Source organism: Anomaloglossus baeobatrachus, chromosome 4, assembly GCF_048569485.1.
Source record: "Anomaloglossus baeobatrachus isolate aAnoBae1 chromosome 4, aAnoBae1.hap1, whole genome shotgun sequence".
NCBI lineage: Eukaryota > Metazoa > Chordata > Amphibia > Anura > Aromobatidae > Anomaloglossus > Anomaloglossus baeobatrachus.
This window is the reverse complement of record NC_134356.1, coordinates 572,768,794-572,792,576: the sequence shown is the minus strand read 5'-3', so window position 1 is coordinate 572,792,576 and position 23,783 is coordinate 572,768,794. Positions and strand designations below refer to the sequence as shown.

The window sequence follows — 23,783 nt, the reverse complement described above, 5'->3', positions numbered from 1 at the left end:
TTGCCCTCCAGCAAAGACCGGGAGCGCTCTTGAAGCCTCCGGGCACCTTCAGCAAAGACCGGGAGCGCTATTGAAGCCTCCGGGCGCACATCTAAGACCGGGAGCGCTGTTGAGCCTCCGGGCGCTATCCAGAGACCGGGAGCGCTGCTGCGCCATTAAGCGTCCCTAAAGATCGGGAGCGCCGCTGAACTGGTGCCGCTGTTGAGGACTGACCCAGAAGGTTTTTATGTGCTAATATGTTTAAAGTTTTAGAGCCTTGCCGGGAGGCTCGGATTTTAAGAGGGGAGGCATGTAGTGGGTGGGCCTACCCCCTACTAGTTTAGCATAGTTACCCGGCATTGTGATTATTAAAAGTGTTGAATTTTATATTTTCATGTGATGTGTTAGGGCACCCCCTAGTGGCCGGGTGGGACGGCTGTTGCCACCGGGGAGGAGGAGTCGGCCGGATATCTAGGCTGAGTCTGTTTTGTGTGTGAGAGAGAGGATCCGGGACAGCAGACAGTGAGCATCTGCGGCGGCAAGTGTGTGTGTGAGCGTACCATCAAGGGACACCGGAGAAAAGGAGGTGGACGCAACCTCAGGGCCTATTCCGCTGGTGTGGGTCCAGTGTGTGCTTGGCCGTAGGGTGGGAGCCCGGAGAAGTGGAGTATCCAGGGCATATCCCCACCAGAGGGTGCGTTTGGGCAGGTTGTCCCCAGCTCCACTAATACCGCCGGAATCTGCTGACCGGAGTGTTTTTCTTTTGTGAATAAATGTCGTTTTTATTGCATCTGGACTTTGGACTGCAGACTCTTTGTGCATCGGCCGATGAAGAAACCGACACACACTCTCTCAACATTAAAGAAGTGATGAAGCCAGGGATGTGCCTTGAATGCAGTGCTGCCACGACTACACAGCCAGAGGCCTCCCTGGCTGGTCACTTCACGTGTATGGAGGGCTTTAGGCAACACAACGTGGGCCAAGATACAACACATTTGGAAACTGTGAAGGATGAATGTTCGTACTAGGAAAAGACGTCAAATAAGAAATGAAATGATAGCACATAGGGTGATTCAGATCTCATGCCAATACAGTCTTCTGTACAAACCTATGAGATGTTGCTATAAAGGAGCTCAATGCCCAGCACATTTTTCTATTGTATGGCAGTCTTCAGATGAAATCATTTTCACATTAGACTACTTTCTTGAAATATAATACTCACTTCAAAGTGTCCTCCTTTCCTTACAAAGCTGCTGGAGCAGACCTGCATGAGGCAGATGAGAAGCTGTAGCAAGATTCCAGTGATGGAGGCACTGCCATATACCCAGCCAATCCCAGGCCGCAGGGTGAGGAAATATTCCCAGAATGTATACAAGCCTGGGTTTATGGCCTTGTTTACTACAGGAAGACAGAGGTGTTAATTACAGGACTAAGAACAACTTCCTTACCTCTCCCTGTAAGCTTTCCACTTACTGAAATTGATAATATGGGCGGCTGTGTGAACCACAGTAAGAATGACTACGGTATATCCAACCATTTCATGAAGAATAACATTCTGATCCAATGGAAGGAAATTCACAACGAAGGTGGCACGTAGCCATGTCAGACAGCGACGGAGCATCAATACCTGACAGCGGAAAAAGGGTTTGCATAAGGTCTTAGGACTGCTATGAACACTAGGGGTACTAATAATAATATATAATAATACATTTTATTTATATAGCGCCAACATATACCACAGCGCTTTACATTCCCCAGCAAAACCTATGGCAAAAAAAATTAGCTGTGCGCACACTGCGTTTTTTTCTTAAGAAAATTCTTTCAGTAGATTTTCTTAAGAAAAAGAATGAGCATGTCACTTCTTTTCTGCAGCTAACTGCGTTATTTGCCATAGATAATTGGCACAATAACGCAGGGCAACTAGCAGTAAAAACGCACCAAAAACGCACCGAAAACGCACCAAAAACGCACCGAAAACGCGGCAAAAACGCAGGTGCGTTTTTGGTGCGTTTTTTAACGCAGGTGCACTATCCTTCACTCTTAAGAAATTTCTTAAGAAATTTTCTTAAGAAAAATCATTTTTCTAGTGTGAACATAGCCTTAGAGTTTTTGCAAAGTCAATGGTAAGAAAAGGTGGAATCTTAGAGATGTTTTTGAGGTGGAGGTGACATGAGCGAGCGAGTGAACGAATGTGGAGAGTGAAGGAGAGATCGGAGTCAAATATAACCTCAAGACCGCAGGCGTGTTGCTGTGGAGTAATGGTAGAACTGTGCCGCCCCCACATCAGCAGCAGAGCTGCTCGGATCAGGATCCGCGGTGGCTTGAGGGGCGTCCGGACCCGGGGGTCGTGCGGCCATTCAAATGAAGGAATGAAGGGGATATTTACAGGGGATGGTGTATCTACAGTTTGTGATGTCACCCGTGGTGTGTGCTAAGGTTGGAGTACCACCGTTACCGTTGGGGAGTACCCGGGGTGATGACAGGGGGCAGCCAGGTGCTGTGACCCTCCACGGGTAGGGGGATGCCCCAGGCCTCGGTGTTGGAGTTGGGAAGTGCCGTTGGGGGTGAAAGGGTCAATTGCGTACTCACTCAGTCCATAAAGCTGACACCAACAACTTTGTAACCCAAAGTTCTGGACACTGCTGCTGCTTAGGGGAGCACGTTTGGGTCCCGTCCCCAGTGGTGTTGCCTGATGATCTGTGACCTTTTCCCTGGCACTTAGTCTGCTTCTTAGTTGGCCCCAGTAGCTTGAACCTAGTCAAGTCCGGCTCCCCAGTATGGCTAACTGAGGGAGCTTGCTCTCAGGGTTCACGCTTAGGATTTCCTGGACCATTTTAGTGGAAAGTCCTATCCCCTCGTTGCGCTAGTACCCAGATTCTGGAACGGGTAGAGAGCGGATCTTGAAGGCTCTGTTCTCGTGGGGTGAATTGTCAGGTTGCCTGAAACTACTCCCTGACCTAGGGTCCACGTACCCTGTTGTGCCCTGGTCCCAGCCCGGTGATGGTACAAGGCCGCCGGCTGTCCTCTACGACAATACCGTGCCCCTTTTCACGATCCCCTGCGACCAGGGGTCCAGCTCCTAATAGGCCCAGACCACCGTCTGCCACCTGGTTACTTCCAAGGAGCCCGGCTCCTGACCTCCTCACTCCTTCACCTCCAACACTACACTGGCCTCCTCCTGACACTCCTGACCTCCCCTTACCAACCCCCCAAGTAAGCGACCCTATTCCACTCAGGCCGTCCACTGGTGTATCTGGTGGGTGTGGTGCAGAGTGTTCCTAGGATTTTGATTAGCTGGTTATGGCAACACCAAAAGTTAGGGACTAGTGATGAGCGAGTACTAAAAAGCTCGGGTGCTCGAAGCTCGGGCCGAGCATCCCAAGATACTCGTGTACTCGGGCCGAGCAACGAGCCCAATGTTATCCTATGGGAGACCCGAGTATTTTTGTGAAATGACCCCCCGGCAGCATGGAGAAACCCTAAAAATGTCACAAAAGTCTCAGAAGAGTGCTCAAATGACATGGCAACAGCATGGGGAAGACCCCTTGAAGCATTTATCACTGAAAAGTCACAGCTGTGAACAATTTTGTCCGCGTTTTACGCCATTTTTACGGACTCACCAGAAAACCTTCCAAAATGACCCCAAAATGATTTTTCATGGCAGAAATGTTAAGGGCACATACGCAATAGTGAGATAGAGCTGGTGTATGTTACTTTTTGAGATTAATACATGAAAGATTTTACGTGAAAACATTGTGTGGCACTCCGATGTCCCTGAGAAGAGACGTACATGAAGGCCTCTTGAGTCTAATGTGCCCATTTTGAGGAAGTGAGTCTTTGTAGTATTTTCCTTTGCCAGGGCAGTCCAAAATTGTGAGGTTCACCAATGCCCTTGCATACAGACGTGCATGAGGGCCTGTAAACCTGAAGTGCCCATTAGAAGGAAGTGGGTCTATTGTAGTATAGCCCTTAGGCAGGGCAGCCAAAAATTGGGAGGCTCCACGTTGTCCCTGGATAGAGACGTGCATGAGGGCCTGTAAACCTGAAGTGCCCATTGGAAGGAAGTGGGTGTATTATAGTATAGCCCTTAGGCAGGGCAGCCAAAAATTGGGAGGCTCCACGTTGTCCCTGGATAGAGACGTGCATGAGGGCCTGTAAACCTGAAGTGCCCATTGGAAGGAAGTGGGTCTATTGTAGTATAGCCCTTAGGCAGGGCAGCCAAAAATTGGGAGGCTCCACGTTGTCCCTGGATAGAGACGTGCATGAGGGCCTGTAAACCTGAAGTGCCCATTGGAAGGAAGTGGGTGTATTGTAGTATAGCCCTTAGGCAGGGCAGCCAAAAATTGGGAGGCTCCACGTTGTCCCTGGATAGAGACGTGCATGAAGGCCTGTAAACCTGAAGTGCCCATTGGAAGGAAGTGGGTGTATTATAGTATAGCCCTTAGGCAGGGCAGCCAAAAATTGGGAGGCTCCACGTTGTCCCTGGATAGAGACGTGCATGAGGGCCTGTAAACCTGAAGTGCCCATTGGAAGGAAGTGGGTCTATTGTAGTATAGCCCTTAGGCAGGGCAGCCAAAAATTGGGAGGCTCCACGTTGTCCCTGGATAGAGACGTGCATGAGGGCCTGTAAACCTGAAGTGCCCATTGGAAGGAAGTGGGTCTATTGTAGTATAGCCCTTAGGCAGGGCAGCCAAAAATTGGGAGGCTCCACGTTGTCCCTGGATAGAGACGTGCATGAGGGCCTGTAAACCTGAAGTGCCCATTGGAAGGAAGTGGGTGTATTGTAGTATAGCCCTTAGGCAGGGCAGCCAAAAATTGGGAGGCTCCACGTTGTCCCTGGATAGAGACGTGCATGAGGGCCTGTAAACCTGAAGTGCCCATTGGAAGGAAGTGGGTGTATTATAGTATAGCCCTTAGGCAGGGCAGCCAAAAATTGGGAGGCTCCACGTTGTCCCTGGATAGAGACGTGCATGAGGGCCTGTAAACCTGAAGTGCCCATTGGAAGGAAGTGGGTCTATTGTAGTATAGCCCTTAGGCAGGGCAGCCAAAAATTGGGAGGCTCCACGTTGTCCCTGGATAGAGACGTGCATGAGGGCCTGTAAACCTGAAGTGCCCATTGGAAGGAAGTGGGTCTATTGTAGTATAGCCCTTAGGCAGGGCAGCCAAAAATTGGGAGGCTCCACGTTGTCCCTGGATAGAGACGTGCATGAGGGCCTGTAAACCTGAAGTGCCCATTGGAAGGAAGTGGGTCTATTGTAGTATAGCCCTTAGGCAGGGCAGCCAAAAATTGGGAGGCTCCACGTTGTCCCTGGATAGAGACGTGCATGAGGGCCTGTAAACCTGAAGTGCCCATTGGAAGGAAGTGGGTGTATTATAGTATAGCCCTTAGGCAGGGCAGCCAAAAATTGGGAGGCTCCACGTTGTCCCTGGATAGAGACGTGCATGAGGGCCTGTAAACCTGAAGTGCCCATTGGAAGGAAGTGGGTCTATTGTAGTATAGCCCTTAGGCAGGGCAGCCAAAAATTGGGAGGCTCCACGTTGTCCCTGGATAGAGACGTGCATGAGGGCCTGTAAACCTGAAGTGCCCATTGGAAGGAAGTGGGTGTATTATAGTATAGCCCTTAGGCAGGGCAGCCAAAAATTGGGAGGCTCCACGTTGTCCCTGGATAGAGACCTGTTAGGTTCTTAGAGCCTCCGTGCTTGCATTTAAAAAACGCACGTGTGTGCCTGTTGGTGGCAGCTTTCCGCTGCATTTGTGTGAGTTTTGCAAAAACTTGGATATAACGCACAAGTCTAGTGAATAATACACATCAGCACAGCATTGCAAAATGCGCAAGGGCGTTGTCAACGAACAAGGAAGTGGACGTGATGGTGGTGCAGGCAGAGACCGAGGTTGTGTGCAAGGTCTAATTTCGCCACAACAAAGGGCCACATCTAGTCGCTCGCACGTCCTGTCCCAAATTCTTGGGGACCGCAGCAGTACACCGCTCTTGAACCAAGACCAGTGTCAACAGGTTGTTAGTTGGATAGCGGATAATGCTTCTAGTCAGATTGGCACCACCATAAACACTCTGTCTTCCACACGGTCAAGTGTCAGTAGCCGTGATACTGCACCGCACATTTCAGAACCTGATCCTCCTTCCTACCACCAGGCCGAGTACACGTCCACGGACATTACTGATCCCACACTTGTACACTCGGAAGAGCTGTTCGTTCACGTTTCCATTCACAAATTCTGGCCTCTCGCCAGCTCCTGTTGAAGTGGGCCATGACGAGATTGTATGTACAGATGCCCAAATATTTGAGCAGCCACGTTCTCACGAAGTTGGCAACGTGTCTCAACAAGGGGTGGACGATGATGAGACACAATTGTCAGGAAGTCAGGAGGAGGAGCAGGGTGCGGAAGAGGAAGACGACGTGGTGGATGATCCAGTAACTGACCCAACCAGGCAGGAGGATATGCAGAGCGAGGACAGCAGTGCACAGGGGGAGGGAGGCGTAGCATCACAACAGGCAGTAAGAAGCAGAGTGGTGGCCCCAGGCAGACGTCAGGCAACTGTTCCCCGGAACAACACGACACAAGGTGCCTGTACAAATGTTAGGTCTTCCCGAGTCTGGCTGTAATACTATTGTATGTATTGAGGATTTCGATTGCGTTAGGGCAATGACAACCAGAGACGAGTTCTTGGTGCAAGACGTTTATAATATGCAACCAGCAAATATGTACATAAACGGAACAAAAACACAGTAGAACATAAATACAGGAAATACCTTCCAGGGACGGAGCGAAAGGGAATTCCCGGGACCGCGCACCGGACTCCCCCAGGGAGACCACCAAGAGCGAACCCCTATACAGGGACTGTCTGGCAATCACCCCAGAAGCCCTAAATGCGCAGCAGCCGGGACACAAAAGGGCAATAGGTAAGTCCAAAAATGTCCGTACGTGATGTGAGTCCAGAGTGGTATTAAACGGAAGGAACCGGGCAGAAGTGCCGACCAAAGACGGCAAACGGAGTCCGGGCACAGCTAGATGATACCAGATGAAGTCCAGAGTCGGTGTCGGTTGTTTTCCAAGAGGATCCGAATAACAATCAGGAACCAAAAGCAGCAGGGCAGGAGCACACAGGAAGCAGTATACTCAGGCACTGGACTAAGCTTTAGGGGCGGCTTTTAAACAGATGGACAGGAAGTAGGGCAACAGAACAGAAAACTCCATGTTAACAAAGGGCAAGCTCTTTCAAAAGAAAACTGGAAAACCCGGAACTCTGACACTGGCAGTTTTTTAAGTTGGCTCCAGATGATTCTAAAAAGGCCATTTGCAACACCTGCCATGCCAGCATCAGCAGGGGTACCAAAACTAGCAGCCTGACCACCACCAGCATGATCAGGCACATGTCAGCCAAGCACCCGACTTTGTGGGAAGTACAACAGAGTCGAGGAGCAGTGCTTGCTGATGTCACTGCTACGTCTTCGCTGGTTGTGCATGCGAGCCAATCCCCTGTCCATGCTGCCTGCGAACAAGCCTCCTCCACTCCTGCACCTGCAGTTGCCTACGCAGAAAGAACACCATCATCAAGCACGTCCTTGTCCCAGCGCAACGTTCAGTTATCCATTCAGCAAACCTTTGAACGCAGGCGCAAATACACTGCCAACACCCCACATGCCACAGTTCTAAATGCTAACATTTCGCGACTGCTTGCGCTGGAAATGTTGCCTTTTAGGCTGGTTGAGACAGAAGCATTCCGCGACCTGATGGTGGCAGCTGTCCCACGTTACTCGGTCCACAGCCGCCACTATTTCTCCCGGTGTGCCGTCCCCGCATTGCATAACCACGTGTCACAAAACATCACACGTGCCCTGAACAACGCTGTTTCAGCCAAAGTCCACCTAACCACAGACACGTGGACAAGTGCATGTGGGCAAGGCCGCTACATCTCGTTGACGTCACACTGGGTTAATATTGTGCAAGCTGGGACCCAGTCTGAGCGAGGGACGGAACACGTCCTTCACACACCAAGTTTTGCAGGCCCTACCTCAGTCAGGGTTTCACACACACTCTACAGCTCCGGAATGTCATGCTCCTCAGCCTCCTCCTCCTCCTGCGCATCCTGATCCACTTTACCCTCCACACCAGTCCCAAGCTGGAAGTGTCGCGGGCGGAGGAGGGGACGGTGCGCTCTCCCACTGCTCGGGTCCGGCTGACGCTGCTCTATGGCTGCTGCTGCTCGTTGGCTCGAGCGATGGCCGGATCCCGGGGACTCGAGCGGCGCTACTCGCCCGTGAGTGAAAAGGGGTGGTTTGGGTTTTGGGGATATTGTCCGTGACGCCACCCACGGTTGTGGTGATTGTGTGGACACCACCGCTGCTCTGGACGGGGATCCCGGGAGCCTGTGACAGGGAGCAGCTTTGTTGTTATTTCTCCCCTCCGTGGGTAGGGGGGTTGGTTGTCCCGGGGCCTGGTGATGGGGTAGACATGGATGACAGGCGGGTTGCGGGGCCTGATGAGGTGCAGGGTCGCAGGGGCAGCGCTGTGCCGCACGGCACGGAGGTACTCACTCAGCCCAATGATGATGACACAGTTCACGGTTAAACAAGTGGCTGGATGGACGGGTCACTCGGACGGCTGCGGTTGTTCCTCCCTGCAGGTTAGTGATGACTGTCTCTCCCTGCACCTAAGTTAAGTGTTGGTAGTGATGGTTTCCCAACGGTAACCCGCTCCCCGACCTGGATATGGGCCGGAGGAGCCCCTTTTGCCCACAGGCGCTGGCCCTGGGAGACGGTTGCCCTTGGCGGTGGCTGTGTCTCCCCTTCACGGTTGTACGGTTGCCTTCTATCTGGACTTGGCTGTTTGGAAACCCTGAGGTTCCCTTCACTAACGGATTTGTCAAATTCACGGCGACACCAAGCCTTGCCGGGATCCGAAAGTCCTCTGCCAATGGTGCTGGCTTCTCTTTGTATACCGGTCCGGTACGGCCGGGTCACCACCCGTCCACGGTCCTTACGGCAGACTCCAATCGGCCTCCACTGCAGACGGTCACCACATCCTGCCAACCTTGCTGTCCTGTCCGGGCCACACACCCGGACCAACTTCAGGCTCTTTGCTGTCACTTTTCTCCTCTCTACTACTTTCCTCCTTCCACTTCCTTAGCTTAACTCTCACTGCCTGTGTTTTCCCTCCTCCTCGGTGGGTGGAGACCAACCGCCTGGCTCCACACCCTGGTGTGGACAACAGCCCCTGGGGAAGGCAACAAGGATTTTGTGTTTTGACTATGATATGCCTGCAGGGAGTGTGGGGTATTAAGTGTTGTGCTCTGTGGCCCCTGGCTTGTCCAGGGCGACACAGAAGCACTGCAGCACTGCCTCGGCGAAGCGGCAACAGGCAGTGCTGAAGCTAATCTGCATAGGTGACAAACCCCACAATGCAGAAGAGGTGTGGACAGCTCTGAAACAGCAGGCAGATCACTGGCTCACAACTCTGAACCTAAAGCCAGGAAAGGTCGTGTGTGACAATGGCCGGAACCTGGTGGCGGCTTTGAGGCGAGGCCAGCTGACACATGTTCCATGCGTGGCCCATGTGCTCAACCTCGTGGTTCAGCGGTTTCTAAAGTCATACTCAGAGCTGTCTGATCTGCTGGTAAAAGTTCGCCGCCTGTCTGCACATTTTCGAAAGTCACCTACTGCTTCAGCCGGCCTTGCCGGCTTAAGACGCCGTTTGCATCTTCCGGCACACAGACTGGTGTGTGATGTCCCCACGCGTTGGAATTCAACTCTGCACAAGTTGGTCAGGATATGTGAGCAGAAGAGGGCAGTTGTTGAGTACCTGCATCACCTAAGCCGTCGGGAAATGGGTCAAACTCCACACATAACACCTGAGGAGTGGAGATGGATGTCCGACCTATGCACCATCCGCCAAAACTTTGAGGACTCCACCAAGATGGTGAGCGGCGATGACGACATTATTAGCGTCACCATACCGCTTCTCTGCCTTCTAAAATGGTCTCTGCTCAAAAAACAACCATGATGCATTGCAGGCGGAGCGCGATGAGTTTGAGCAAGAAACAGTAGTGGGTGTGGGTGATGATAACACACAGCCCAGCCTCGTCTCATCACAACGTGCAGTGGAGGACTATGACGAGGAGGAGGATGAAGACATGGAGCAACTCTCTGGCCAAATTGAGGATATGACATGCAGTCATATCCTCGGTTCAGCGTGGCTGGCCAGAGGACAGGGTAGATGATGAGGAGGAGGAGGAGGAGGACAGCATGTTCAGTCATCGTGTTGGTCAGGATACTGAAGTGATGGCTGTTAAGAGTCTGGCACACATGGCTGACTTTATGGTAAGCTGCCTGTCTCGTGACCCTCGCGTTAAGAACATCTTGGCCGACAATCATTACTGGTTGGTAACACTGTTAGACCCACGCTAAAAGGAGAACTTTATGTCTCTTATTCCCGAGGCGGAGAGGTCAGGCAAAATGCAGCAGTTCCAGAAGGCCATAGTCACGGAAGTAGGCAAAGCATTCCCCTCACAAAACGCTAGCGGCATAGGTCATGAATCAGTGGACAACCGAGGCGTACAGCCGAGAGAGGCACAAGTCCAATCCGCCAGAGGTAGGGGAACAGTCTTTAAGATGTGGGACAGTTTTCTCAGCCCCTCACGTACCACAGCCCCTGAGGTGCGGGGTAGTGCCACAAGAAATCCTAAGTTTGCCCAGATGCTGAAGGAGTACCTTGCAGATCGAACAACTGTACTCCGACATTCCTCTGTGCCTTACAATTATTGGGTATCCAAGCTGGACACGTGGCATGAATTGGCTCTCTACGCCTTGGAAGTCCTGGCCTGCCCTGCTGCTAGCGTTTTGTCAGAGCGTGTTTTTAGTGCCGCAGGTGGAATCATTACAGATAAACGCACCCGCCTGTCAACTGTAAATGCTGACAGGCTGACTCTGATCAAGATGAACAAGGGTTGGATTTGGCCAGACTTCACCACACACACCAACAGCAAATTACAGCGGAATTTAAAGTTTGTAACGGGAATTTGCCATGTACCTCCACTCACCCATGGTAACACACTTCTGGACTTTGGCTAATCGCTGGACTGCTCCTCCTTCTCCTCATGCGCCATCATGGTGACCGTTACAATAGTTAAGCCGTTGTTTCAGGTATACCCCCAGTGGTAAATTTTTTCGCCCATTCTTTCTGAATGGGCATTACAACGACAGGAGACCCGCTCCTTTGCAATGGGAACAATGTTTTGAGGCCCTCATGCACATCTCTATCCAGGGACAATGTGGAGCCTCCCAATTTTTGGCTGCCCTGCCTAAGGGCTATACTACAATAGACCCACTTCCTTCCAATGGGCACTTCATGTTTACAGGCCATCATGCACGTCTCTATCCAGGGACAATATGGAGCCTCCCAATTTTTGGCTGCCCTGCCTAAGGGCTATACTACAATAGACCCACTTCCTTACAATGGGCACTTCATGTTTACAGGCCATCATGCACGTCTCTATCCAGGGACAATATGGAGCCTGACGCTGCCACCGACTGCCACACACGTGCTGTTTTTAAATGCAAGCACGGACGCAATAAGAACCTAACTGGTTTTTAGGAGCGACAATTACTGAGAAGTCTGACACTATCAGACACTGCTGACTGACGTGTATTATACACTAGACTTGTGCGTTATATAATAGTTTGTGCAAAACGCGCACCTGTACGCTGCCACCGACTGCCACACACGTGCTGTTTTTAAATGCAAGCACGGACGCAATAAGAACCTAACTGGTTTTTAGGAGCGACAATTACTGAGAAGTCTGACACTATCAGACACTGCTGACTGACGTGTATTATACACTAGACTTGTGCGTTATATAATAGTTTGTGCAAAACGCGCACCTGTACGCTGCCACCGACTGCCACACACGTGCTGTTTTTAAATGCAAGCACGGACGCAATAAGAACCTAACTGGTTTTTAGGAGCGACAATTACTGAGAAGTCTGACACTATCAGACACTGCTGACTGACGTGTATTATACACTAGACTTGTGCGTTATATAATAGTTTGTGCAAAACGCGCACCTGTACCCTGCCACCGACTGCCACACACGTGCTGTTTTTAAATGCAAGCACGGACGCAATAAGAACCTAACTGGTTTTTAGGAGCGACAATTACTGAGAAGTCTGACACTATCAGACACTGCTGACTGACGTGTATTATACACTAGACTTGTGCGTTATATAATAGTTTGTGCAAAACGCGCACCTGTACCCTGCCACCGACTGCCACACACGTGCTGTTTTTAAATGCAAGCACGGACGCAATAAGAACCTAACTGGTTTTTAGGAGCGACAATTACTGAGAAGTCTGACACTATCAGACACTGCTGACTGACGTGTATTATACACTAGACTTGTGCGTTATATAATAGTTTGTGCAAAACGCGCACCTGTACGCTGCCACCGACTGCCACACACGTGCTGTTTTTAAATGCAAGCACGGACGCAATAAGAACCTAACTGGTTTTTAGGAGCGACAATTACTGAGAAGTCTGACACTATCAGACACTGCTGACTGACGTGTATTATACACTAGACTTGTGCGTTATATAATAGTTTGTGCAAAACGCGCACCTGTACGCTGCCACCGACTGCCACACACGTGCTGTTTTTAAATGCAAGCACGGACGCAATAAGAACCTAACTGGTTTCTAGGAGCGACAATTACTGAGAAGTCTGACACTATCAGACACTGCTGACTGACGTGTATTATACACTAGACTTGTGCGTTATATAATAGTTTGTGCAAAACGCGCACCTGTACCCTGCCACCGACTGCCACACACGTGCTGTTTTTAAATGCAAGCACGGACGCAATAAGAACCTAACTGGTTTTTAGGAGCGACAATTACTGAGAAGTCTGACACTATCAGACACTGCTGACTGACGTGTATTATACACTAGACTTGTGCGTTATATAATAGTTTGTGCAAAACGTGCACCTGTACGCTGCCACCGACTGCCACACACGTGCTGTTTTTAAATGCAAGCACGGACGCAATAAGAACCTAACTGGTTTTTAGGAGCGACAATTACTGAGAAGTCTGACACTATCAGACACTGCTGACTGACGTGTATTATACACTAGACTTGTGCGTTATATAATAGTTTGTGCAAAACGCGCACCTGTACCCTGCCACCGACTGCCACACACGTGCTGTTTTTAAATGCAAGCACGGACGCAATAAGAACCTAACTGGTTTTTAGGAGCGACAATTACTGAGAAGTCTGACACTATCTGGACTGTTTTAGACTGTGTACACCAGCCCCAGATATGATGAAGGCTGGTATACGGTCACCACTAGGAATGGCTATATACCCTGCCTGCCTGCCTGTATACTGCTACAATAGTCCTGACAAGGACTCTTCTGGTCACTAGCCTGTATTCCGACCTGGCTATACCCTGCCTGTATATAGCAACAATAGTCCTGAGAAGGACTCTGCTACTGTACTCCGACCTGGCTATACCCTGCCTGCCTGTATACAACTAGAATAGTCCTGAGAAGGACTTCTGGTCACACTGTTTGCAGCCCTGCTCCGGAACTAACTATAAAGGGCCGCAAAGCTTTCCCTGAATCAGCGACACTCTCCCTACACTGAATGTCTGAATAGCTGTGAGCAGAGCACAGCGCGCCGGCCGATATAAAGGCTCGGTCACGCTGTGCAGGCCGGCCAATCACTGCAATTCCACAACTAACAGGGCTGTGGCATTGCAGTGGTCTGCCAGCCAATCCCTGCATGAGGGCTGGCTCTCAAAAGAGCGCCAACATGCAGAAATGAAGACCACGAGTACAGCACGAGTATCGCGAGATTACTCGGTCCCCGCCGAGCAGCCCGAGTACAGCGATACTCGTGCGAGTACCGAGTAGTGACAAGCATGCTCGCTCATCACTATTAGGGACCCGTAACCAAGGAGGAGATGGATATTGCACGGAAGGGCAGATTGCACAATACCCTGTGACGACCTGATAGGCCAGGGCGTCACAGAACCACACAAAGAAATGGTAATATTGGGTTTGGAAAGGTTAGGAGAGGGAGGAAACAGGAGAACTGGGTACTGAACTAGGAGCAAAAATTGAATAATTCTGATTTAACTACCTACCACAATAAATGTGCAGTTAAAGTTTAGGCATTGACCACAGCCCTTGGCCACCATGATCCAGCCTCCAAGACTGGAATGATTGACAGCTGCCAGTGTGAAGAGCAGTATGTTAACACAGCCATAGGAAAACATGAAGAGAACCTTGCTGCGATTGTTGTGCCAGTAAGCTCGGGTCAGGTAGCGGGGGGTGTGAGTCTTCTTTTTTAGTGTTGGAGGCTTCAGCCAGTTAGCAGCACTGAAATGGATGAAGAAATAGAGAACAATATTATAATTGACAAGTCGTTCCTACAATGAGCTATGTTATGGTATGTGTGGCATTGGGACACTGCAGGAGCCATGGTTCAACAATCCAATAATACTCAAACTAAAGTAGGGCTTTTTAGATTTACTGCTGCCTGCATTGTTCATGTAGAAAGTCACTGGCATCAGAGGTCAAATAAATGATGTGTGGCACAGAATTGCTGCAGAAAGTAAGCAGAGAGTGGACGGGACCAATGGGGTGGTGAGTGTGATGGGACAGAGTGATTTGTTTCAAGTGTTTATTTGTTAATGTTGATGATTATGGTTTACAGCCAATGAAAACCAAAAAGTCATTATCTCAGAAAATTATAACAATTACCACAAAACAGCTGCAAAGGCTTATAAGCGTTTAAAATGGTCCCTTAGTCTGGTTCAGTAGGCTACACAATCATGGGGAAGACTGTTGACTTGACAGACATCCAGAAAGAGGGTAAGCCACAAAAGGTCATTGCTAAAGAAGCTGGCTGTTCACAGAGTGCTGTATCCAAGCATATTAATGGAATGTTGAGTGGAAAGAAAAAGTGTGGTAAAAAAAGGTGCACAATAATAATATAATAATAACAACAAGCAACCGGGATAACTGCAGCCTTGATAGGATTTTTAAGAAAAGGCCATTCAAAAATTTGGGGGAGATTCACAAGGAGTGGACAGCTGCTGGAGTTAGTGCTTTAAGAGCCACCACACAGACGTATCCAGGTCATGGGCTACAACTGTCGCAATCCTTATGTCAAGCCACTCATGACCAATAGACAATGCCAGAAGCGTCTTACCTGGGACCACTGGGGCGGTGAGTGTGATGGGACCATTGGGGCGGTGAGTGTGATGGGACCATTGGGGTGGTGAGTGTGATGGGACCACTGGGGTGACGAGTGTGATGATGGAATAGAAGAGATAAGTATAGGGATTTTATTAAACCCATTTCTTGCTTTTGGCTACATTTATTATAAGTCCCTTTTAATTTAGAAGAAGCATGAAGGTAAATTGCTGATTCCAAATCCAACTACCTGATTGTAAGATTTTCCATGACTTCTGGGAAACGCTCCAGTTCTTCCTTTAGTTCTTGAAAAGTGATGGATCCACTGTTGTCCTTGTCGGCGGACTGGAAAAGTACAAGAGTTAAATCATCCAACTTCTCTTCTGGCAATGAGATAGCATTTTCCAGCAAGCATGACTTCAGTACTGTGCGCAGCTCATCTGGGTCAATGGAACCACTGCCTGATTGAAAAAGAAGCCTATGTTACTGCTTTGGGGAGACAGTCGTATTGATTTTAAAAAAATTATCACTACAACTATGAGTTTTATTACAACACTTAAAGAGGGTCTATAATTTGTTTAAACAACTTTGGTTTGTTTGTTTTAATTTAATATATAGGGCGCATTACAAGTGTTGAAGGAGTTGACTCAAGATGGACATTATTGAAATATCGCTTGCTAATTCCATTCACCTGGGGATGGGCCGACTTCTGCGGTCGGTGGCCCTAGAAAACACCTTTCTACTTTGGTCCCACTTTCCCCAGAGACCCACTACTAGAGTCACAGCAGTTGGACATTTGGCATTTGGACATAGATGGTCAGCTCGAGCAAAATGCCTTAGGCTGGTTTCAGACGTCCGTGTTTCAGGTACGTGTGACATCCCATGTTATTATTTGCTGTTACTCACACGGACACGGACCGTGTGACCTCTCATGACCCCGCACGCATACATGCAGGCATGTCCGTTTATTCTCCGGCAGCATGGGTGTCACACGGATCGCACATTCATGTGATCGGTGTGACAACAGTGTGACACAGCAGATAAAACACGGGTCTTTTTAATAAAAATATTTTCTATATTCACCTGTATCCAGCGATGCTGTCTCCGGCTCTGCTTCCTCCCGCTCCTGACCCCTGCTCATTATACTCACTGAATGTTTACTCCACTGAGGAGTTGGAAGCTGGAGCAGCGCTGGGTGGACCGCATCGCTGGGTGAGTATACAGTAGAGTGTATGTGTGTGTTCTCTGTATACATGCATGTGCGCTATGTATGTGCTCGATGTATCCATGTGTGTCTGCTTTGTGTGTATCCATATGTGTGTATATGTCCTCAGTGTATAAATGTGTGTGTGTGTGTGTGTGTAGTGAGAAGCTGAAAGCTGGAGTATCGCGGGGACAGCATCGGGGACTCATCACAGTTTCCACTTAACGCTCATGAACCCGTAAAGCTGAAGCACGGGTATTGTGTGGGTGTCATCAGGATGTCATCAGAGTTCATTGGGAACTCCATTGACCTCCTGGATATCACTGTGCTTGCTGAATACTCACCTCTCCCCGCGGTGCTGTCCTCGGCGGTGCTGTACCCAGCTCTGTCCCCAGCGATACTCCGACTTCCAGGTCTGAGTGCGGTGAATAATCAATGAATATAATGAGCGGGGGTCAGGAGCTGGAGGCAGCAGAGCCGAAGAAAACCGGTAAATGTGGAAAATCTTTTTATTTCACAGACACGAGTTTTCTCCGGTACTTGTCACACATATGCAAACACGGATGTTACATGCGTGACACACGTATGACCATAACCATGCGTGTGACTGGTACCTGATTAAACACTGATGTCTGAAACCGGCCTTATGCTGTAAACCGATCTTACAAAAAAATATTTATGGCCGATAGTCAGCAATCATTCTTTATGATTAGACTCGCAAAAAAACGAGACCACAGGGTCCCTTCTAGATTAAAAAAAACAAAACAAAAAAACCCCCGATCTGCTCCGGAATGTTACCCATATAAGTCTACGGGGACCAGAATCCAGAAATTAAAAACATTGGTGGAAGGGATAGGGGGATAGGGGCTTGCGCAGTCTACTCACTGAGTCTGTGTCATGGCTGCATACTCCTTTCGGGCTACGCTTTCCCTTACGGAGCCGACAATTGAATATTCACTGCTTTGCCTGCCCACCGGCGCGTGTAATTGGTTGCAGTTAGACGCGCCTGTGACGACATGGACTCTGTCAGTGCCTAGAATGGGTTAAGTTTCTTAAAATTCAGCCAGACATGATGATAGTTTGTTTATAAACGGAGGATAAGCCCCTCATTGTTTCTACAAGACTCTAAAGGTACCGTCACACATAACGAGATCGCTAGCGAGATCGCAGCTGAGTCACGGTTTCCGTGACGCAGTAGCGATCCCGTTAGCGATCTTGTTATGTGTGACACCTACCAGCGATCAGGCCTCTGCTGTGAGATCTCTAGTCGTTGCAGAATGGTCCATTCCATTTTCTTCAAAGGCGATGTCCTGCTGGGCAGGACATATCGCTGTGTTTGACACTGTGTGACAGAGTCCCAGTGACTGCTGAGATCGTTATACTTATTATTATTATTATTTATTATTATAGCGCCATTTATTCCATGGCGCTTTACAAGTGAAAGAGGGTATACGTACAACAATCATTAACAGTACAAGACAGACTGGTATAGGAGGAGAGAGGACCCTGCCCGCGAGGGCTCACAGTCTACAGGGAATGGGTGATGGTACAATAGGTGAGGACAGAGCTTGTTGCGCAGTGGTCTACAGGGCTGTGGGCTATTGTAGGTTGTAGGCTTGTTGGAAGAGGTGGGTCTTGAGGTTCCTCTTGAAGCTTTCCACGGTAGTGGAGAGTCTGATGTGCTGAGGTAGAGCGTTCCATAGCTACTGCGACCTGTATTGTTCCTGCATCGCTGGTAAGATCTGACTGTGTGACATCTCACCTGCGACCTCCCAGCGACTTACCTGCGATCCCTATAGTCTAGTGTAAAAGTTCTTGTTCACTCATGAAATTGCCTTGGCCAGTAAAGGTCAGTTACACAGACAAATCAATTATGTGAACCTCCCATTGTATTACTATTTGTATTGCTAGATGTGATGTAACTTAGGGGTACTTCACACACAGTGAGATCGCTACTGAGATAACTGCTGAGTCACGGTTTTTGTGACGCAGCAGTGACCTCATTAGCGATCTCGCTGTGTGTGACACTGAGCAGCGATCTGGCCCCTGCTGTGAGATCGCTGCTCGTTACACACAGCCCTGGTTGTTTTTTTATTGTTGCTCTCCCGCTGATAAGCACACATCGCTGTGTGTGACAGCGAGAGAGCAACAATCCTGAATGTGCAGGGAGCAGGAGCCGGCGTCTGACAGCCTGCGGTAAGCTGTAACCAAGGTAAACATCGGGTAACCAAGGTGGTTACCCGATATTTTCCTTTGTTACCTGCCTCCGCAGCTCTCACACTGTCAGTGCCGGCTCCTGCTCCCTGCACATGCTAAGCTAAGCGGTGTGCGCTGGTAACTAAGGTAAACATCGGGTAACCATACCCGATGTTTACCTTAGTTACCAGTGTCCGCAGCTTCCAGACGCCGGCTCCGTGCAAGCGCAGCATCGCTTGCACGTCGCTGCTGGCTGGGGGCTGGTCACTGGTCGCTGGTGAGATCTGCCTGTTTGACAGCTCACCAGCGACCATGTAGCGACGCAGCAGCGATCCTGACCAGGTCAGATCGCTGGTGGGATCGCTGCTGCGTCGCTAAAGTGTGACGGTACCCTTAGCTGTGTCTCCCTCGTCTCTGCCAGAGACCATTACTACTAGGGATATTTTGTATATGGCTTGAAATCTAGCCAATAGGAGCCCAGTCTTATCCACCAATCGTGAAGACCCCAATGGTCTGAATGGAGAGCTCAGGGGTATAAGAAGGAGGACTGTCCATTGCCCAGGTAGACTCTTGCTACATGATACTAATCTAGGATTTGCGGATCCGATTGGCAAGCCATAACCGAATCTGGATTATAATACTACATGGACTTCAGCATCGAATGCAAGGATTTGGCTAAGATATCAAGGACTACCTAAGGAAGGAATCCAGCTTGGGACAATCCAGTCACCTGACTGCAGGCTTTGCGGTCGTCACCCAGCTTATTAAAACCGGCATTATTCCATTCCTGGTGGGTGCCCGCAGAAAGCGGGGTGCTGCTGGTTTGGAGTAAGTAGCCCTGGAAGCTCTGAGGCACGGACATTCTAATTCCTGTTGAGCCAGCGGAAGGGTGAGAAACTATTGCCGGTTACATTCTGTGGTTATGTGCCACATGCCGTTATGCTGGTATTCTCAGCCCGCAGCCACCCGGTAATCCACATCCATTAGATGTGACAATCCCGGTGCTTTACCATCTCTCCCGTTACCCTAGTGCGATGGCAATCGGGGTAATAGTAGGGGTTAATAACAGCGCACAGCTGCTACTAAACCCTAGGTTAGAGATGGCACAGGCGTCTATGAGATAACTGCATCGCATTCCTGTAAGTGACAGTAAATGAGTACAAACACAGAGAAAAAATCCTTTATTTGGAATAAAATACAAAAACTTACCTTCCTTCACCACTTTATTAACCCCAAACATCCCTCCAGGTCCGAAGTATTCCACACGAGATACCATGCTGCTTTCAGCTCTGCTACATCTCACAGTGAGCGGCCACAGAATACGACCGCTGGCTGTGAGTGTAGACTATGACTGAGCCTCGATGAGCAATGACTGCAGGCTGACACTGTCACAGGGTGGGGGTGCGTCTGACTGCAACCAATCACAGACGACAGGAAGGCCGGTGGGTGGAGAAAGCATGAAAAGCTGTGTGTATGCGTTGAGCCTATTGCGCAGTACAGGAAGTGAATGCGCGACCCGGAAGTAGTTTGCCGCCATGACACCAAGTCTCCGTAAGTATTGTTTTCTTTATTTTCTGTTTAATTTGCCCAGTGCCGAATCAGGATCGTGCACCCGGAATCAAGGGCCCGGGTCCGGCACCTGGGCATCTTTGAAATCGTGCGGATCCGGACTTTTTCAGTCTGGGTCCTCTCAGCCCTATTTATGATTTAATTTCTAAGCTACATTGAAAAAACTCTGCACCTCTGGGAGGAGAGAACGGTTCTAGTTTTGATAAATGAGGTCCATAGAATCAAGTGCACAGATCTTGTTATATTCAGTTGTGATCACAGTACGTTGTTGACACTGACTGGAATCCAAAAGCCCCATACAATTACCATCAACGTCATACACTTGGAATAGGAATCGCAGTTTGTCGGTATCACTTCCATGTATTAGGAGGTTAAAAGCCTTTAGTAACTCATCCAGGCTAATGGAGCCACTGCCATCTGAATCAAATAAGGCGAAGAAGCGCTCTGCGAAGAAAGACTGAAGCAAAAATTGAATTAGATGAAAGCTATTGATGTGTAATGTTATACTGTTGTAGAAAGTCATATACATTATGAGCCATGTGTGCTAAATCCAAATAGAACTGTTCTGCGAATATTACATCAGGACCACAACATGTAGTAACAATGTATGCTTATCTATCCACATGATGCCATGTATGTGTATGTTCCTCTTAATATGTTGAATTGTGAATCATCATAAGACGATGTTCACACACTCAGGTTCTTGTCAGGATTTAGAAGACCCTCATTCTCAGTTCTGGGATTGAGTGATGTTGCATGATCGCATATGAATGATGTCAGTCTTTCTATTTATGTTTGTGAGACTGATTGATATAGCTGAGCCTTGTCCTCAGCAATTTTCATCAGTCCATTAGACGCTGAAGTTAATGAGCTCCTTTTTTATGTACCGTATTTTTCGGTTTATGAGACGCCCTTTTCCTCCCAAAAATTTGGGAGGAAAATGAGGGTGCGTCTTAAAATCCAAATGTAGCTTAAAAGGTGGTGATTGAGAGGGGTCACAGGAGGCAGGAGCTCTGTGCGGTGGCCGGCGGAGAAGCAGGGGACCTGCTGTGGTCAGGCGGCGGCCGGCGCAGCTGCTGTGGTCGGCGACGGCCGGCGAAACTACTGTGGTCGGAGGTAGCTGGGGCACCTTCTGTGGTAGGCGGTGGCCGGCGAAGCTCCTGTGCTCGGCGGCGGTCAGCGAGGTACAAGCCATTCTGACAATGTCAGTGGTAAGGACTTCAAATAATGGTGCCCAGAGTCCGCACGTGCGCAGATGGAGCTCTTGGCTCAAGAGCTCCTTCTGCGCATGCGCTGCCTCCGGGCGCCATTTGTTTAAAGCCCTCACCGCCAACATGTTCAAAATAACCCGTGCCTCATCGCCCCCTCACAGAACAGAGCCAGCAAGGGGCAGACCCTGCAGAAAGTAGAACCACGAAGGGGCAGAGCAGAGCCAGTATGGGGCAGAGCAGAGCAGAGCACGGAGCAGAGCCAGGAAAGAACAGAGCAGCACACAGCAGAGCCAGCGTGGAGCAGAGCCTGCAGCCCCAGCACAGCGGTAAGACACCAACGGATTATAAAACAGACCCCATATATTTTTTTCTTTTTTAACTTTTTTTTTCTCTGAATTTGGGGTACGTCTTATAATCCGGTGCGTCTTATAAATCGAAAAATATGGTATTTTATATTTTATAGGCGTATTAGCTGTAGTACCCGTCGATGCCCAGGATAGTAACTAAGTGTCTCTCTGTCTCTCTCCCACTCTCTCATTCTGTTTCTCTGTCTCCTTCTCTGTCTGTCTCTCTGTCTCTATCTGTCTGTTTCTGTGTCTCTCTCTCTCAATCTCTCTGTCTGTTTCTCTGTATCTCTCTTTGGCTGTCTCTCTCTATGTCTCTCTGTATATCTGTCTGTCTCTCTCTCTCTCTCTGTCTCTCTCTCTTTCTCTGTATCTCTCTCTGACTGTCTCTCTCTATCTCTCTGTATATCTGTCTATCTCTCCATCTCTCTGTCTGTGTCTCTCTCTCTATAAGTCTCTCCCTCTCTATCCATCTCTCTCTCTCTCTTTGTCTCTCTCTATAAGTCTTTCTCTGTCTGCCTCTCTCTCTGTCTGTCTCTCTCTATCCATCTCTACACCAAAATCATATTAACTAACACATAAGTTTCTTATTCTAAGAATGTCGTTTGTTACCTATAGAAACCAATCACAGCTCCTATTAATGACCTGTAGCTCCCAGCTCCATTGACTTTAATGGAAGCAGTTTTTTTGGAGAATAACTATAAAGCGCAGGGTTAAATTTTCCCCTAAAAACATAGTCTATGATGTTCCCTGAGTCAAATAGGGTGACTGTGCAAAATTTTATGATTGTAAATGCAACAGTGCAGATTCCTTGAGCGTACACACACACACACACACACACACACACACACACACACACACACACACATTCAGCTTTATATATTAGATTTTTATATTTGCATAAGGCCTGACTTGGACTAAAGCAACTTCACAATTATTATTTTCTAATTGCTTTCTTACCTTACTTTAAAGCCATTTCTCAAAGATATCCATAAAAAGTGTTGTTTAAAGTTTGCCACAAGCCACCTGGGAGACACACCAAACATATGGAAGAAGGTGCTCTGCTCAGATGAAACTAAAATCAAACTTTTTGGGCACAATGCCAAACAATATGTTTGGCGTAAAAGCAACACAGCTCATCACCCTGAACACACCATCCCCACTGTCAAATATGGTGGTGGCAGCATCATGGTTTGGGCTTGCTTTTCTTCAGCAGCGACAGGGAAGATGGTTAAAATTGATGGGAAGATGGATGGAGCCAAATACAGGACCATTCTTGAAGAAAACCTGTTGGAGTCTGCAAAAGACCGGAGACTGGGACGGAGATTTGTCTTTCAACAAGACAATGATCCTAAACATAAAGCAAAATCCACAATGGAATGGATCACAAATAAACGTATCCAGGTGTTAGAATGGCCAAGTCAAAGTCCAGACCTGAATCCAATCGAAAATCTGTGGAAAGAGCTGAAAACTGCTGTTCACAAACGCTCTCCATCCAACCTCACTCAGCTTGAGCTCTTTGCAAAGGAAGAATGGGCAAGAATTTCAGTCTCCCGATGTGGAAAACTAATAGAGACATACCCCAAGCGACTTGCAGCTGTAATCGCAGCAAAAGGTCGCTCTACAAAGTATTAACTTAAAGGGGTCAAATAATATTGCACACCCCATTTTTCATTTTATTTTTTATAAAAGTTTAAAATAAGCAATACATTTCGTTCAACTTCACAATAGTGTACGGTATTGTAATGTATAAGTTGTAGCAGAGTTTAAAATATTACTATGTAGAGGTGTAACAGTATTGATGATGTAGTGTATGGGTATAGGTATAAGATGTAATGTTATATAGTATATACTGTAGGATGCTTAACAAGGTATTAAAAGTGTTATTGGTATGTATCTGCCCAGCAACAGACAGTTGACAGTTGGGATTTGCGTACAGAGAAGCAGCTAGTGCTGGGGGAGAGAAACTGCATCTGTGGTAACATCAGTTAGGGCCCAGCCTCTGACAGAAACATACCTCAGGCCTAAGTAGCAGCAGAGCTGCATGCTATGGGGGACCTGAAG

The 23,783-nt window shown here is 48.7% G+C and overlaps 1 protein-coding gene across 5 annotated transcripts in view; it reads right to left on the bottom strand.

Moving 5' to 3' along the window:
* The window catches only part of NOX5 (NADPH oxidase 5), a 133,418-nt gene that overhangs the window by 42,331 nt on the left and 67,304 nt on the right, over nt 1-23,783 (bottom strand). For 4 of the 5 annotated variants that reach the window (XM_075346080.1, XM_075346078.1, XM_075346081.1 and 1 more), the window contains exons 3-7: nt 20,471-20,621; nt 15,446-15,656; nt 14,142-14,376; nt 1,453-1,606; nt 1,202-1,377 (exon numbers count right to left, since the gene is read on the bottom strand). In XM_075346080.1, the coding sequence (XP_075202195.1) occupies nt 1,202-1,377; nt 1,453-1,606; nt 14,142-14,376; nt 15,446-15,656; nt 20,471-20,621 (927 nt within the window). The remainder of the gene's footprint in view (nt 1-1,201; nt 1,378-1,452; nt 1,607-14,141; nt 14,377-15,445; nt 15,657-20,470; nt 20,622-23,783) is intronic. The other variant, XM_075346082.1, reaches the window with a different exon arrangement.